The sequence below is a fragment of the Canis lupus genome, chromosome 36, assembly GCF_048164855.1.
Source record: "Canis lupus baileyi chromosome 36, mCanLup2.hap1, whole genome shotgun sequence".
Taxonomy (NCBI): domain Eukaryota; kingdom Metazoa; phylum Chordata; class Mammalia; order Carnivora; family Canidae; genus Canis; species Canis lupus.
In genome coordinates, this window is record NC_132873.1 from 20,025,912 (window position 1) to 20,042,439 (window position 16,528).

A 16,528-nucleotide genomic window follows, 5' to 3' on the forward strand; every position below is an offset into this window, starting at 1 on the left:
CTGATATAAAGTGAAGTTCTGGAGAACTGAGATTTTAATGCAAGTATAAATATATTATTTTTAATACAGTGGGATTTATATCATATTAGCAGTAACCTGCTTTTCCTCCATCCAATTTTTCTTTTATCCATTCTTCTACTATGTGATATTTAATAATAATATATTTCACCATATAAATATACTACAGTGTGTTTTTATTTATTTTTTATTTTTTAAAAATATTTTATTCATTCATGAGAGACACAGAGAGAGTCAGAGAGGCAGAGACACAAGCAGAGGGAGAAGCAGACTCCATGCAGGGAGCCCGATGCAGGACTCGATCCCGGGTCTCCAGGATCAGGCCCTGGGCTGAAGGCAGTGCTAAACCGCTGAGCCACCCAGCCTGCCCTACAGTGTGTTTTTAGATGCTTTTAAGTGGTTTGTTTTGATCATTATAAAAATACAGTCACAGTCGTGTTTGTAGATCAATAGCCCCTATTCTTTTCTTAGGGTAGAGTTGGAATTGCTAAGTCAGAGTAAGCTGTGCCCAAGTTTTTATTATTTTGAACACATGTTCCCAAATTATGCCACAGAGTGATCACACCACTAACTGAGAGTGGCCATTCCAGCACTTTCTTGACAACACTGGGCAGGCTTTTTGTTTTCTTTTTTAGAACAGTTTTAGATTTACAGAAAAATTGAGAACGTGGTACAGAGAGTTCTCACATACCCCCCTCATCCAGTTTCTTCTACTATTACTATATTGGTATGATACATTTGTTATAATTAATGAACTAGTATGGATACATTATTATTAACTAGAGCTTAGAGTTTATTAAGAATTCTTTAGCCTTTGCAGTAAAATTGTATTGTTTATTGTGGGTTGCATTGTACACTGGTAAAATTTGGGGGCAGTGCCACATGACGATACACAGGAAAAGCCATGAAAGTACCAGACCCAGGAATTTTTTCCCAATAAGCTTATTTGATAATGATTTTTAAAAATCCGAATGCATGTAAGATATTATCTACTATGTTATAATAGGACAAAATAGAAATAGCTGAAATTAGAACATTAGAAGAAAATGTGCGGTACATCAGTACAATAGGATATTTTGAATTCATGACACAGCTTAAGTTAAGAGACATGTAGAAAGTGGAAAATATTCATAATAAAATGAACAATATAATACAAAATAGCAAGCATACCATGTTTGTGACTTTAAATAATTTGTATGCAAGTAGAAGATGAAATGTGCATGTGTAATTGCTGTGCTAGAGTGATGGATTATAGATGATTGTTAAGTTTTAAAAATTTACTTGCTGTTATAAATTCCTTTTTTTTTCTTTTCTACAGCATTTATAAGTTTGTTATGGTTTTCCCATTTGATTTCAAACTGCTTTCTTTTTATCTCTTTTAAAATCAATATCACATAAAAAAATAAATATCACAGTAGATATGTATGAGTTTATTAAACCAGTTAATTTATCTATCTTAGTCTTTTTTGAAATTGAGATATAATTGGCATACAGCAAGGTGCCTGGGTGGCTCAGTCGGTTTAGCATCTGCCTTCGGCTCAGGTCATGATCCCAGGGTCCTAGGATGGAGCCCCATGTCAGGCTCCCTGCTCTGAGGGGAGTCTGCTTCTCCCTCTCCCTCTGCCTCTTTCCCCTGCTCTTTCTCATTCTCACTCTCTCAAATAAATAAATAAATTCAAAAAAAAAGAATAATTGACATATAGCATTTGTAGGCTAAAGGTATTCAATGTGTTGCTTTGATACATTTATATGTTACAGTAGGATTATCAGGATTTCTTTAGTTTTGACCTAATGTCCTTTCTCTGTTTCAGGATCCCATCGAAGACACCGCATTATATACAGTTGTCATGTCTCTTTAGCCTCTGTTGGCTGTGACAGATTTTCAGACTTTCCTTGTTTTTAATGACCTTGACAGTTTTGAGGAGTAGTGGTAAAGAATTTTGTAGGATACCTCTCTGTTGGAATGTTTCTGATGTTTTTCTTTTTCTTTTCTTCTCTTTTTCTTTCTTTCTTTCTTTCTTTCTTTCTTTCTTTCTTTCTTTCTTTCTTTCTTCTTTCTTTTTGATGTTTTTCTTTTGATTAGACTGAGGTCATGGTTTTTGAGAGGGTAAAGAATCATTTTTATCACATTATGTTAAGGGTACATACTATCCTCAGAATGTATGTCTTTTGACCTTAATCACCAGCTGAGGTAGTGTCTGTCAGTTTTCTTCACTGTAGTTATTCTTCTTCCACTCTCTTCCCATTGTACTTTTGGAAGAATGTCACTATGAGTAGCCCACACTTCAGGTGTGGGGATTGATGCTCCACCTCTTACAGGGTGGGTTATTTACATAAATTATTTAAATTATTCTGCACAGGAAATTTGTCTCTTCTCTCTCATGTATTAATTTACTGAGCCATTCATTTATATTAGCATAGATTCATAGATATTTATTTTACACTTTGGGTTAAAAACCAAAGTTTTCCAGTTTTGTCCTTTGGGAGTCCTTTCAATTGGCTCCTGCATCCCTCTGACATACCCCCATAAATATGGGGTTTGATTCTTGGGCTCATACATCTATCTTCATTTTTTTTCCTATTTAATTTGCTTAAAAAAGGATGATCACATTTTAATTTTGATTTCTTCAACTAATTGTGGACCCAAATTTTCTCAAGTTTATTGGTCTTTTCCGTTCTTTTGTGATTTGCCTATTTGCCTAGCTTATTATTGAAATATTTTGCATATGCTTTTGACCAATTTATTTGGTCTACTTTAATATGTCTTGAAAATTCTGAACTTTAAAATTTTTATGAAGTTCCATATTTTCCAAAATGTTTCACAAAGAGCAGTATACTTCTGTGAAAGTCTCCCCACGCACCAAAACAGTTTTTTGGTCAAATATGTTTAGAAAATGCTTTATACTTTAAATTTTTTTCTTAATATTTCTTTTTTTTTCCTTTTTTTTTCTTTCTTAATATTTCTTAAACAGTCATGTTATACATTAACATTTTAAAGATGCTGAGAGCACTTATAATAAAGAATCACATTTTTAAATTTTGTTTTAGTGTTCCCTGCAACAGTTTGACAATGGCAAGTGTTTCAATGAAACATCTACTAAGGCCTCTCAGAACTAGGACTCCCTAGAACATTCATGGGTAGAAGAGACACCATGGATACTTCTAATCTTCTTTTAAAGGTTCTGACTTCAACTTCAGTATTATGTATAGACAGATCTTTCCAGCCCAAAGGTTACACAGAATTCCTTTACTTACTCTTCTAATTCTTACCTTTTCTTTTTCATTTAGCTCTTTAATCTACTAGGAATTCATATTATGTATTTACTTTTTCCAAGTTGCTAATGATTATCCCAGCTTTGTTTATTGGACTATCTTCTTTCTCTGATGATCTGAATGGTTACCATGATTATATATTAGATCTTACTAATACTTGGGTTTGTGATTGTTTTGGACTTAAAAAAAATCATACTTCTTTAATTTGTCTTTTCTTTTACCACACTGTTTCAATTATTATAGCTTTTGAACATATTTATAATATATTAAAACTTGAAATTAAATAATCACTGACACCTTTTCACTATTAGATTTTCTAACCCAAATAGTCTGTGCTTGTAATGGTCTCTGGAATAATCCACAAGATCTTATATACCTGATACTGCATTTGCAGCTCTCCCCTGTCCTCATCTCTTTCTCCTCTTCCCTCCAATGTCCTGCCTATTTCTGCCTCAGGGATTTACTTGCTATTCCCTCTGCATGAGGCTCTCTTCCACTATTCATGCACACAGCTCATGCCTCACCTTTATCAGAGTCTGTGCTCTTCTCATCCCACTATTTAAAATAGCCACCCACCACCCTCTGGCATACCTATCCTACTTCACTGTTCTATTCTTTTCCAAAGCACTTTTCATTCTTTGACAAACTCAGTCTATCATTAATTTGTTTATTGCCTACCTTATCCTGACTAGTATGTACATTCCATAAGAGTAGAGGGTTTTGTCTTCTTTGTTCTCCAATGAATCTTTATTGACTGAAATAGTGCCTGGCACATACCATGTACTTAATAAATATTAGTAGAATGAATGAATGCCTGTCTAGCTCTTTCTCAGATCTTTATGTCCCTTAGTAAAACCCTTGCTCATTTTTTGATACTAATGATTTTATTGTTGATATTGTAAGAGTAACTTCCCTTACGATATTTTCTATTAAATGGTTCTTGCTAATACATAAGACAACTTTTGATAAGTGTATTTTGGCTTTATAACTGATCACCTTACCATTCTATCTTACTGCTTCTACTGGTTTCTGAGGTGATTCTCTTGGGTTTTTCAGGTAGACAATTTTGTAATCCATAGAAGTGTTATTTGGTCTTTTTTTTTTTTTTGTCATTGCATTGGCTAGAATATTTACAATAATCTTTAACAGTAAAGATAATGAGCATTCTCACCCTGAGCATTCTCACCCTATCTCTAACTTAATGAGGATATCTCTAGTATTTAACAAAAAAGGTATGTGGATTATTGATTTGAAATATTTTACATCATAATGAGGAATTATTATTCTATCCCTATTTTGCTCAGAGCTTTAAAAACTTGCAACTGATGTTGAACTTACTTGGCACCTATCTCTATGATATTTTTAAACGATAAATGTAATGCCTTTATGGTAAGGAATAAAGTGAAAAGTTTGAGTAATCTCTTTCCCTACCACATTTTCAACCACTAGAAGTAACTGCTTTTCACAATCTCTTGTGCATTTTTCCTGACTCCTCTATGCACGTATAAATTTATACATGAATGGTACATTGGGGTGTTTTTCTCCAAGTGAGAATATAGGGTATATATTGTTCTGTAACTTTCTTTTTATCTTTTAAAATACTGGACATCTTTCATATTTGTATGTCTACCTTATATTTTAGTTGGCTGCACACTATTTCACTGCATGTTGATTATTTAGCCAGTCCTCCATTAATGAAGTGACCAGGTTTTTACTTTTTCTATTATAAATTTTGCTGCAGTGAATATACTTGTACATATATCTCTATGCATTTAAACATGTATTTCCAACGTATTTTTTATCTTATTACTCAGGTGAGTTCCTCGAAGGAAATATTTCATATTCTTAATTCCTAAGATAGTCTATGGAATTCAATTAACAATATATTTAAAATGATACTTTATAGTTTCAACATGTATAAATAATAACATGATTGCTAGTATAAATAATACATAGCCTTGCAATATTTATATTACATTTTTTATTTTTTATTTTTTTTTTTTATATTACATTTTTTAAATAAACATTTAAACACCGCTGAGGGACACCTGGGTAGCTCAGTGATTGAGTGTCTGCCTTCAGCACAGGTTGTGATCCCAGGGTCCTGGGACCAATCCTCTTATCAGGCTCCCTGAGAGGAGCCTGCCTCTCCCTCTGCCTGTCTCTGCCTCTCTCTGTGTGTCTCTCATGAATAAAATAAATAAAATCTTAAAAAAAGAAATAAACACTATTGAGACATTATTTTTTTCCACTGGAGTAACATAAATTAAAGAAATCAGACCTCTGACTTTCCCACCTTGACTAAAAAGCAATGAAGTTTGTGGATCTTTCACATATGTTTAGCAAATTTCGTTAGCCAAAATGGGCACCTGGCTTCTGGATTAGCATTATTTTTATCCTCCAGCCATCTTGTATATTTTGCAAGTGTACACATCCCAGGACTAATCATTTTTTGCATATATCCTACATTGTAGAAGCCAACTTTGGTTTCTTCCAAGAAGGTAAAAAAAGGAATGAAGGAGCAAACTCAGGGTTGCCATTACAACCTTCGGCCATTTGTTTTAGAGAGAAATATGAAAAACCCTTTAGAGATTGCATTTGTGAAGAGTGGTGCTTGTTCTTTGGGTCAGTTGTAGAAAAATTATACTTTGAATTCAATAAAGGAGAGGAAAAGCTGATAAACATCTCAGGGGGCTGATTTTAATTAGGGCAAGAGAAATTTATTTTTCTTGCAAGGCTATTTAAATCATCTCGTCTCTTTGTGTTGACCATAGTGTCTTGCACAGGTCCTGAACTTCTGCCGTGTGTCACCTGGCTCTATAATTTTAAATCAAAGGGGGTGGGATCCTCATCTGCAGAGTTTTTCCCAGCTATGAGTCACGTACCTGCTAATCCCCTTGTAAACTGTAGCATAAGAACCTTCACCCAGCTTCTCCAAGTTCAGGTAAGATGAGGCTGCCCCAAAAGGGAGGCTCTTCTTCTGCTTGAGGGGTTTGGGGAGGGGTGAGAGATGGGAGAGAGAGAAAGAACACTTTTCTTTTTTAAGGTGACTTTTATCCCCCAGAGAAATTAGACATTATTGCCAGAGTATACCTGGGAAGGCCCTCTTAGTAACTGCCCTGGAAGTAAGGGCCAACATCCCCAGACAAGTACATATTAAATTCTTCTTCATCCACATCAGCTGTTCACTCACCCACTGAAAACCCTGCCTCAGATCCTCTTCCTGAAAAGAATCACTGTTACTCCGTGGCCTTTTACTCTTGCACTTCCGGGCATGCACAGCCTGAAGTCCCTTGGGGTGAAATGAAGTCATGGAACATGATGCTTCTTTTAGGTCTGTTAGCTAAAGAAAAAGGAAAGTACATGAATAAAATTTATGCAAAGTCAAGACTCAGTGGCTAGCATAAACTGTTTTTTTCTTCATTTGTCTGATTGTCACTCTTCAGATGTTTTTCTAAGCCTCCTACACCCCCCAAAAGCAAGTCCTTTCTTGAAAGCCAGATCCTTAAAAAAGACCATAATGATATCAACTGCAGAAACTCTACATTCTTTCTTCACTTAAAAATACGTCTTAAACACTTCAGTTAATTTAAATCTCTTTGATGGATGGTTTCCAATTTTTCTGTTAGCTCAGCCTTTTTTTTTTTTCTTCTCATGTCCTCTTAATTTATCTTTTTTGGGGAATCATCAAGATTTTGAATCCATAGCATACCAATACTGCAGCCTGCTTTCTGAGGCTCAGCTCTGTAATACAGTACTTGAGAGATTACAAGAGAATAATTACTTTCTCAACTTTAAGTCAGCGGAGTTTTGTGCGGCCCAAAGCATCTGATTATTTTTCCCTTTTGGTTTACAAGAACATCCCCAAATTTGATAACAACAGCCATAAATTCTCTGTGACTTTAATAGGATTTTCCTTTTATGGGTTTAGACCTACCGCAGAAAAATCTGACCCTGCTTCAGAAAGGGAGTGTCTGAACTCCTTAGTTTCTCAGCAGAGGGAGATGCTCCTCCTGCGATGCAAATACCTGGATCGCAGCCTCCGCCGCCGGCCCAGGCTCCCGCACCGTCCCCCGGCCGCTGTGCGCATCGCCTCCCTCCCCGCAGCGGTGGCAGCTGCAGCCAGGCCGGGCAGTCCTTGTACACAGCTCCTGACCCATAATCTTCTAGGTTCAAGGAGAAAACCCGCGCTGGAACCTCTCCCCTCTGCCTCTCCTGTCCTCCTCCACTCCCTCTCTGCCAGAGGTCAGCACCGCTGGAGCTTTCATATGACTCACATGAGGGCTCTGAGCAGAGCAGCCTCATGACTTCAGCAGTTTTTCCTGATCCGTGCAAGAAACTACATCGGAGAGGTGGCCGCCTGCATTCTTATGTGCACAACTGGAAGCAGGACAGCTCATATTGGATGGGATCGATGTTGGCACAAAGTTCTTATTCCAGGCACAGGGTAGTGCCCTTGCCAGACACGGCTTTTATGAGTTCACACTGCCTAACCATGTCAATGATAATGATAGTCATTAGGCTTCCCTAGCGCTGGAGTGGACGCTTCAGTATTTTCTCCCTGCCTTTCATCTGAAAGCATTTTTTCTTCTCAGACTTTACATTTGCAATCTAGCCAACTTTTTAGTAGTCAAAGAAACCACAGAATCATAGAACGGGAAGATATCTTCATCTCTTTGTCTCCAAGCAAGTGTGCAGTATCTAACAGTCCCAGAGCAATAGTCCTTGGTTCCTTGATTCAAAAAAGATGTAGTGAGCACCTGTGTTTTTACTACACAGGTAATGATGTTACCCAATGGTGAGAGAGGGGTTTGCATGAAATATCTTTTCTTTCTCTCTTCCTCTCACTCTCCCGTTCCTTCTGCCACATCAATATAATTAATGTTTACCGTAGGGATAGCATGACATGTCAAGGAACTAGCTTGAGCTACTTTGCAGTCTTTGAGCAGAACCTTTTCTCTCATACATTCCTAATATTATTGCCACTATAATGTACTAATCAGAGTGAGACAGAATGTCGGATACACACATACACAAACACGTACAATCAATATCATTAAGGGAAAAATTTAATCCTGTCTATTACTACAACAATATTTATGTACATTTGATATCTGAACCTCAAGAGTTTAAAAAAAAAACCTTTCAGAGAATTTAATGATGAGTAGGTATTGAAGTTTTATTTCGAAATTGCCATAAGAGAAGAGATGTAAAACAGGCCAATTTAAAGATTCATTTAAAATAGAGACATTTAGGGATGCCTGTGTGGCTCAGCAGTTGGCTCTGGGTGTGATCCTGGAGCCCTGGGATTGAGTCCCATGTCCGGCTCCCTGCAAGGAGCCTGCTTCTCCCTCTGCCTATGTCTCTGCCTCTCTGTGTCTCTGTGTCTCCCATGAATAAATAAAATAAAAAATAATAATAAGTTAGAGACATTTAGTAAAAAAAAAAAGAAGTGACCAGTTAACTAATACAAAAAAAATTATTTGGTTAAAAACTATTTAACTTTTGACCAACAATCTATGGAAAGTGAAATAAGTTAATTTCCTGGAATATTTAATTCTATTAGAATTTATCATAATTTGATATAATACATTTTATGAGAAATGCTGACTTTTGCCTAAAAGGAAGTTGTGAATTGTATCATACAAAACCCAGATCAGATCTGAGACAGTTTTACTTTATCACCCTCTAATTATCATAAGTTTTAGATTTTTTAAATGGCTAGCATTTTTATTTGCTGGGAGGTTATTCATCTAAGTTACAAGTTGCTTAAAGAGAATAGCCTAATGTTTTTAAGGTTTAAAACACTATGTTTAGATACTAGATGGGCTAGTCAGGGAAATTGTGAAATACCCTTCAGAATTTTCAAAATAAAATAATTTATTGTCCGGTGAAAGTCAAGGAAAAATATTATGTGACTTCTTGAGATATTTTCTAGCTCTATGCCCAAAACAAATTTTTTTTTTATCAAATATTCCCAAGTAAGGACAGAAGATTCAGATGATTTCATTTTTTTCTCCAAATTTTTATTTAAATTCCAGTTAGTTAACATGTAGTGTTATATTGGTTTCTGATGTAGAATTTAGTGATTTATCGCTTACATATGACATGCAGTGCTCATCACAAGTGGATTTCATCTTGTATTGTGAATCAGACCCAGTTTATACACAACTCCTGGTTGGCTGGACCTACCTCAACTTCATGGCTGAAGAAGCCTACTATGCTGTGTTGAAGTGTGACCATTGTTACTGCTACCTCCCCTGTCACCAAAAGCCCCCACACATAAGGGTGACTGACAAGGAGAGACCCTCATGCCTGGCCACCAGCCTGCCAGGGCCAGGTAACACAAGTAAGAAATGAGGAAGTTGTGCGGAGTGCACTTCCACTGCTATGATACCAGCAATGTCTGTGGGGGAAAGGAGGCCAGCTCAGAACATACTCCATGCGCTTGCTCTCCTTCCTTCTCTGCTTTGCTTCCCATTCCCCTCGCTTCTACTTCCCTGGGATTGCACATGACTCCTCACCCTCAAAATTATTAAGTGTTAGCATATTACCTTTTGCTTCAGGCTCTATTTCCAGGGGATCTGTGTTAAAACAAATTGTAGCCATTTTTTAGCTAACAGTAAAATGACAGATTATAGACAATTTGAGGCTACAGTCTTCCACCCTACATTGTTGGAGTCCTTTTTCCTTTTTCAGTGGGTATTCAAACTACTATGTTTAGTTGGGAATTTACACATTTTCCAATGTTTGCATTCTGACTCAAATTAGCCAGATAATTAGGAATTATGGTTTAATTATAACCAATCTAGAATATGTAGGTTATTACAAGCATTCAACAGACAATAACATGAGGAATAAAGTAAAGTTGTCAGAAACATTAAAGATAAACATCCACACAATGGAGTAACGTGCAGCTATAAAAAAGAGAGAGCTCTATATAACAATAGGCAGTGATCATCAAAACATGTTAAATGGAGAAATCAAAATGCTTTTGTGTGTTACCTTTTGTGGCAAAGAAATGGGGAGAAATAAATTGTAGTCAGTAATTTTACTAATATTGCTATTCTGAAACTGTTATTGGTGTATTTTAGGATTAAACAAATAAATAATTATGGTAATGTCATCAGAGCTAAACTTTTTAGCATAAGAAAAATACACATAAATATCAAACAAATCAAGTAAAAATCATGTTATTTTTTTCTTTTAAAGTAATCTCTATACTCAATGTGGGGCTTGAACTCACAAACTCTGAGATTAAGAGTCACATGCTCTATTCACGAAGCTTGCCAGGCACCCCAAAATCATGTTATCTTAAGTTTGATTTGGGAATATCAATGTGAACTTTTAATTTTTTTCCTTAAAAAAAGCTCTGTCAGCCAAAAGACCTAGAAACAATGATGACTCAATAGTAATGAGCAACCCTAGTACTCAGTTTGTGATCTCTAAATACCATTTTCTGTTGAAAAGAACCAAGCATCCATGGAGAAATAGTGGTTGGATATCCAGAACATGAAATCTAAGAAGTTATCAAGAAAGATGTCTTGAACTGATGGTTACCAGAAAAAAAGGTGGGTGAAGGTTTGGGTTAAATGGGTGACGGGGATTAAGGCATGCACTTGTGATGAGCACTGGATGATATGTGGAAGTGATGAATCACTATGTTGTACACTTGAAGCTAATATTACTGGATGTTAACTAACTGGACCTTAAATAAAAAAATTTAAAGAGAGAAAGCTGTCCCAGGCTCATCTTACATCAAGGAGAGTCATGCCAAAAGAATGTAGGGGCCACCTTGAAGGGACTCCCATTTGGCTTAAGATGAGACAATGTGAGTATCAGAAAGAATAATAACTGCAATGGATTTAAACACACTAAATACATAAAATCCATAAATTTATCTAAACAAAAGTGTCACTGAGTGGTTCTTAGTGTACCATTTCATGACTCTGAATATTTATAAAGAGAACAAATCAAGCATATTTTGTCTTTTATATACAAATTGTTTTTCCAGGGTTATCAGATAATTAATGAGGGGGAAATTCTTCTTTATAGAAGAATTCCTGCTAATAAAGAAGAAATGATAAAAGTAGAAAATTCACTGTTATGCAATAATAGAGGTAAGCAATAATCATCAACAGAGGCTAAATCATCAGGTAAGATTGATAAGGTACTTTGTAATGAAGGGTCAGGTTGACACCTCTGAGTCTACTGACCAGCCTTAGCGCCACTAAATTTGGGATACCCAGACACTATGTACTAGGAAGTGTACAGCATCACCTGTGATGTAGTTTTGGCTAAAGAAAAAAATTTAACCTGAATCTAATCAAGTGTCTAAGGTTTGAAAACAAATTATAAAAAATACAGGGGACAGAGAAATTAAACACTACCACAATAAAGCAAACGGCCAAATCAGAAAGGACAAACAACTTGGTTTCTCTAACAAATCAATGGCATACAAAAACTGAATTATAAAATCTTAAGAGACAACAAACAGGCAATATGTAGACCTCATTTGGATCCTTGATTTGAACAAATCAGCTAGAAAATGACATTTCTTTCTTCCCTAGCTTTATTGAGGTATAACTGACAAAAATGCATAGAAATTGCATATATTTAAGGTGTACAAGGAGACACCCCTTATACACCTCATGTAGTTTTCTTCTTCTTCTTCTTCTTCTTCTTCTTCTTCTTCTTCTTCTTCTTCTTCTTCTTCTTTTCTTCTTTCTTCTTTCTTCTTTTTTTTTGTAAGAACACTTAAGATCTCTCCTGGGGAAAATTTTAAAAAGATCTACTCTCCTAGCAAATCTCAAGTACACAGTACAGTGTTGTTAACTGTTGCCATCTTGCTGTACATGAGATCAAGAACTTACCCATCCTGAGTATCTGAAACTTCGTGGCCTTCGTGGCCTTCCCTGTTGCTTCCAACCCCAGCCCCTGGTAACCACTGTGAAACAACAATTCTGAAATAACATGGAAATTTAAATATGGTATTATTTAATCTTAAGAATTTATTTTTAGCTTTGCGTGGTGAATATGTTTTAAAAACAATCCTACAGTTAGAAATGTCTATTGAAGTATTTATGGGTAGAATGACATAATTTCCCTGCTCTAAAATATTCTAGAAAAATAATGGTGAGGGTGAAAACACAAAATTGGTAAAATGTTGATGGTTGTGTAAGCTACCATTTTTGTGTGTTTAAGAATTTTCTAAAAAGTAGAAAGAGAGCAATATTTCAAAAAACACATTCACATGAAATCTATACATTTTGATTATTATTTATGGTGATTTATTTTTTATTATTTATTATGTTTATAATATAAGTGCATATATGTATTATTATATATTATTTATTAATTATTATTATTCCTGCCTACTTCCAACAAGGCAGGGAAGGCTTTACATAAAAGTACAGAAATAATAATAGTAATAGCAACAACCCATCAGTGCTTGCTCTGTGCTGGACTCCATGCTGATCCTCCAACCCCATGACAGTGAGTATGTACATTATTATCTCCACTTGATCATGCGATAACTGAGTCTTGGAGAGTTTAAGTAACTTTCTCAAGGTTACTAAACTAGCAAAGGGTAGAAAATTTTATAAATCTCCTCGGAATACCAAATTTCCCAAATTTTATTTAGTGAGGATTTGTACAAAGAGCATAAGATCTCAGTTTCATTGCTTTCCTCATTAATTATTAGGTCTAAATCTAAATTAGTTATTATATTCAGTATGAATCAGTAAGAGAAAAATGGCTCTAGAACACGACATCATCTTTGCTCCAAGTAAAAGCTATAGAGGGGCACCTGGGTGGTTTGGTCATTTAAGCGCCGGACTCTTAATTTTGGCTTAGCTCAAGATCTCAGGGTGGTGACACAGAGCCCCATGTCAGGCTCTGTGCTGGGCATGGAGCCTGCTTGGGAGCCTGTCTTAATCTCTGCTTCTCCACCCCTTACCACCACCCCCCCTCCAGCCCCCAAGCTAGCATGTGCTCTCTCTCTCTCAAAAAAAAAAAAAAAAAAAACTATAGAGTAGGATTCTTAAATCACATATCTTCCTTCTTGCTGGAGTAGTTTAACTTGAAACTTTTATATGCTGAGAGTGCTGTCTTCTGACAATAAACAGAACTGCAAGCATATGGTACCTGGGTTTCCTTTGTTCCTTTACATGTAGCTATGGTCTTTATTCACATTATGTTACTATTGCATATTAGCGTGCTATTTGTTCATGTGTACTTAGTTTCCACAGTGAAGTCGATGGCATAAATTCCAGTGTTACCTTTTATTTCTAACACCTCCAAGAAAGAGTAAGGTTCAAAACTGATGAGTTATTGAGAAAGTATGTGGAGCGCAGTGACCACATTTCCAAATTACACAGATTCTTATTGATTTAGAAGACAATTTCTAGGGGCAGCCCAGGTGGCTCAGCAGTTTAGCGCTGCCTTCAGCCCAGGGCCTGATCCTGGAGACCCGGGATTGAGTCCCGCATCGGGCTCCCTGCATGGAGCCTGCTTCTCCCTCTGCCTGTGTCTCTGCCTCTCTCTCTCTCTCTCTGTATCGCTCATTAATAAATAAATAAAATCTTTAAAAAAAAAAAAAAGACAATTTCTAGAGCCCTGGAAATTTCTGCTCAGAAATGTCAAATGCCCCATTACCAGTTTTCTAGCTTAAGTTCTGTGCTACTACTGGCTCTGAAATTAGATTCCGGCCTCTCATTCAGGCTCTCCTCACACCCTTGCCTTTGCTCCTGAAAGAGTTTACCCATTGTGGATCAAAACTGAGAACTACGGATGAAACACTCCATAATGCTGATATCATATGTGTAGATCCACATTCTTAAAACTACTGGAAAGCAATGACAGGTTAGAAGAGACATTTCATGAAAGGTACAGAAATCTAATTGCAAGGTGTTCTTGTGACAGGATGACTTAGCTTGTGAGCAATGCAATTATTTGAACACTAGACCTAAAAAAAAGACTAACTGTCTAAAATTGTAGGAATCCTTGGGAAATCTATAGATGCTTCTACAGATCAGATATTTTCTCTCTCTTGTTCTTTGCATTTGTATGATTGCTTGTTTGTTTTTAATTTCTTGAGTTTGAATGCAAATTCCAGAAATGACCTATATTGATGATTTGGTGCCCACTGAAATGGGAGGCATCAATTTCATATTTAACTTTCCACTTTCAATATAGTAGTATGATTTTTAAAAAGAGTAATTTAATGTTTTGTTTTAAAGATTTTATGTATCTGTGTGTGTGTGTGTGAGAGAGAGAGAGAGAGGGTGGGGGGCAGAGCTAGAGCACAAGCCAGAGGAGGGGCAGAGGCAGAGGGAGAAGCAGGCTCCTCACTGAGCAGGGAGCCAGATATGGGGCTTGATCTCAGGACCCTGGGATCATGATCTGAGCTGAAGGCAGACGCTTAACAGACTGAGCCACCCAGGCATCGCTTAATGATCTTTTTATAAAAAATAGATTTGTATAAATTATAGCATAATCAGGTCCCATAGCAAGGCAACTTGTCACATGTTTAGTCCAAGTCCTCGGTCCATAGGTAGAAAAAAAATGACAATAATAATAAGCCACCACATGGGTGGTGTATTTGTATTTACTCATAATAATTCTGTTGCCAGAAGTATTAAATAATTTGCTCATGGCCACACAAGCAAGAAGTGGTGGAACCAGGATTTGAACCAAGGCAGAGCAGCTCCCAAATATATATTTTTAACCTATTTGATCATTTTCCTCCTTGATACAATTTAAAAATAGCAAGATAATCAGTTGTACCAAAGAATCTCCGTAACTGTGCTGATCCTCTCTTCTTTACTTAGGCATTAACACCATTTTTAAATCCTTTCTCACCAAGCACTTATGATACATTATCTCATTGAATTCTGTGACGTAGATAATTATTTTCCAAACCTTCATTGAGGAAACTAGGGATTGTCCAAAGTTTCTCAGAGTCTAAGTGTTGGGATCAGAAGTTAAACCCACCAGTATCGACTCTAGGGTCTATGTTCTTAACCATGTCTCAATAGAATGATTATCTAAGTGCTGTGAACATTCTCTCCCCGGACACACAAGGGGTCCATCAATTTAACATACTACTCTCCTGCGTGCGGAAGGAAAGTTTGCTTCTCAGTATTCAGAATGATATCCTAAGCCACATGAAAGAACTTCTGTGACAGGAATCATACATTTCTGAAAGTAGTGATGGGATGAACATCCTCCACCTGCTGTCTTCTACTCCACACATTTCTTTCTAGCAGCCCTCATAGTCAGTGTACAGTTAGAGCAATTAGTCCACTACAGAAGTGTTAGAAGCTAGTGACTAAAGAATAAAGGGTACCCACGGGCATTGTATGTGAACCTAAAAACAAAGTATGATTTTATAAATAAAAAGATACAGCAGGGATCCCTGGGTGGCGCAGCGGTTTGGCGCCTGCCTTTGGCCCAGGGCGCGATCCTGGAGACCCGGTATCGAATCCCACGTCGGGCTCCCGGTGCATGGAGCCTGCTTCTCCCTCTGCCTGTGTCTCTGCCTCTCTCTCTCTCTCTCTCTCTCTGTGTGTGACTATCATAAATAAATAAAAATTAAAAAAAAAAAGATACAGCATTAAAAGTTTTTTAAAAATGAATAATGGTACCTTGTACAACCTGACATTGTTTCTGTGGCATGCATTATAAATACTCCCATAACCTTCCTTAACATTGCCCTAAACTTTTTTGCTCTGTCAGAGTAAAGGAATCTAGCCTGGAAATCCATCCTTTTTCATGCTGAACTGTAGTACACACCCTACTACAAAAAGCAGCAGAGTTTAGATCTGTTTGAAGAGTCTCCTGCCAGTTACTATTACTTTAAAATATGCATATATTGGGGATATTTAAATATAAATAGGCACAACGTACAAAAACCTGACTTGTACATTTCTGATCCCCACAAACTCTGTGGCCAACCCTCTGAGACTTCTCCCTGTCTCTTTCCCAGGATGCCTGACCCGGTTTCTGTCCCTCAGTCCACAAAGCAGCCAGTCTTGTACCCACAGCACCACTCGGTGGCCAGGAAGCAGAATTAGCCAAATCAGTTTTTCTTCCTTCTCCTTTATCCTCAAGAGAATGACCCTCTCAAACCACAAATCTCTCCTTCCACCACACACTCACCCCAATTTTCTTTAGACTTTGCCACTCACAGCCAAAGTGATTCCACCTCAGGCAATCTCTTTCTCACATTTACACA

General features: G+C 36.8%; 1 protein-coding gene across 4 annotated transcripts in view; it reads right to left on the reverse strand.

Moving 5' to 3' along the window:
* CDK15 (cyclin dependent kinase 15) overlaps nt 1-7,634 on the reverse strand; it is an 81,413-nt gene extending 73,779 nt beyond the window's left edge. The window contains exons 1-3 of one of the 4 annotated variants that reach the window (XM_072812667.1): nt 7,320-7,634; nt 6,485-6,634; nt 6,177-6,271 (exon numbers count right to left, since the gene is read on the reverse strand). In XM_072812667.1, the coding sequence (XP_072668768.1) occupies nt 6,177-6,271; nt 6,485-6,634; nt 7,320-7,451 (377 nt within the window). In that variant the 5' untranslated portion in view covers nt 7,452-7,634. Of the gene's footprint in view, nt 1-6,176; nt 6,275-6,484; nt 6,635-7,228 lie in introns of all 4 variants that reach the window. The other 3 variants (XM_072812665.1, XM_072812669.1, XM_072812668.1) reach the window with 3 other exon arrangements.
* Between the last annotated feature and the right edge of the window lie 8,894 nt (nt 7,635-16,528).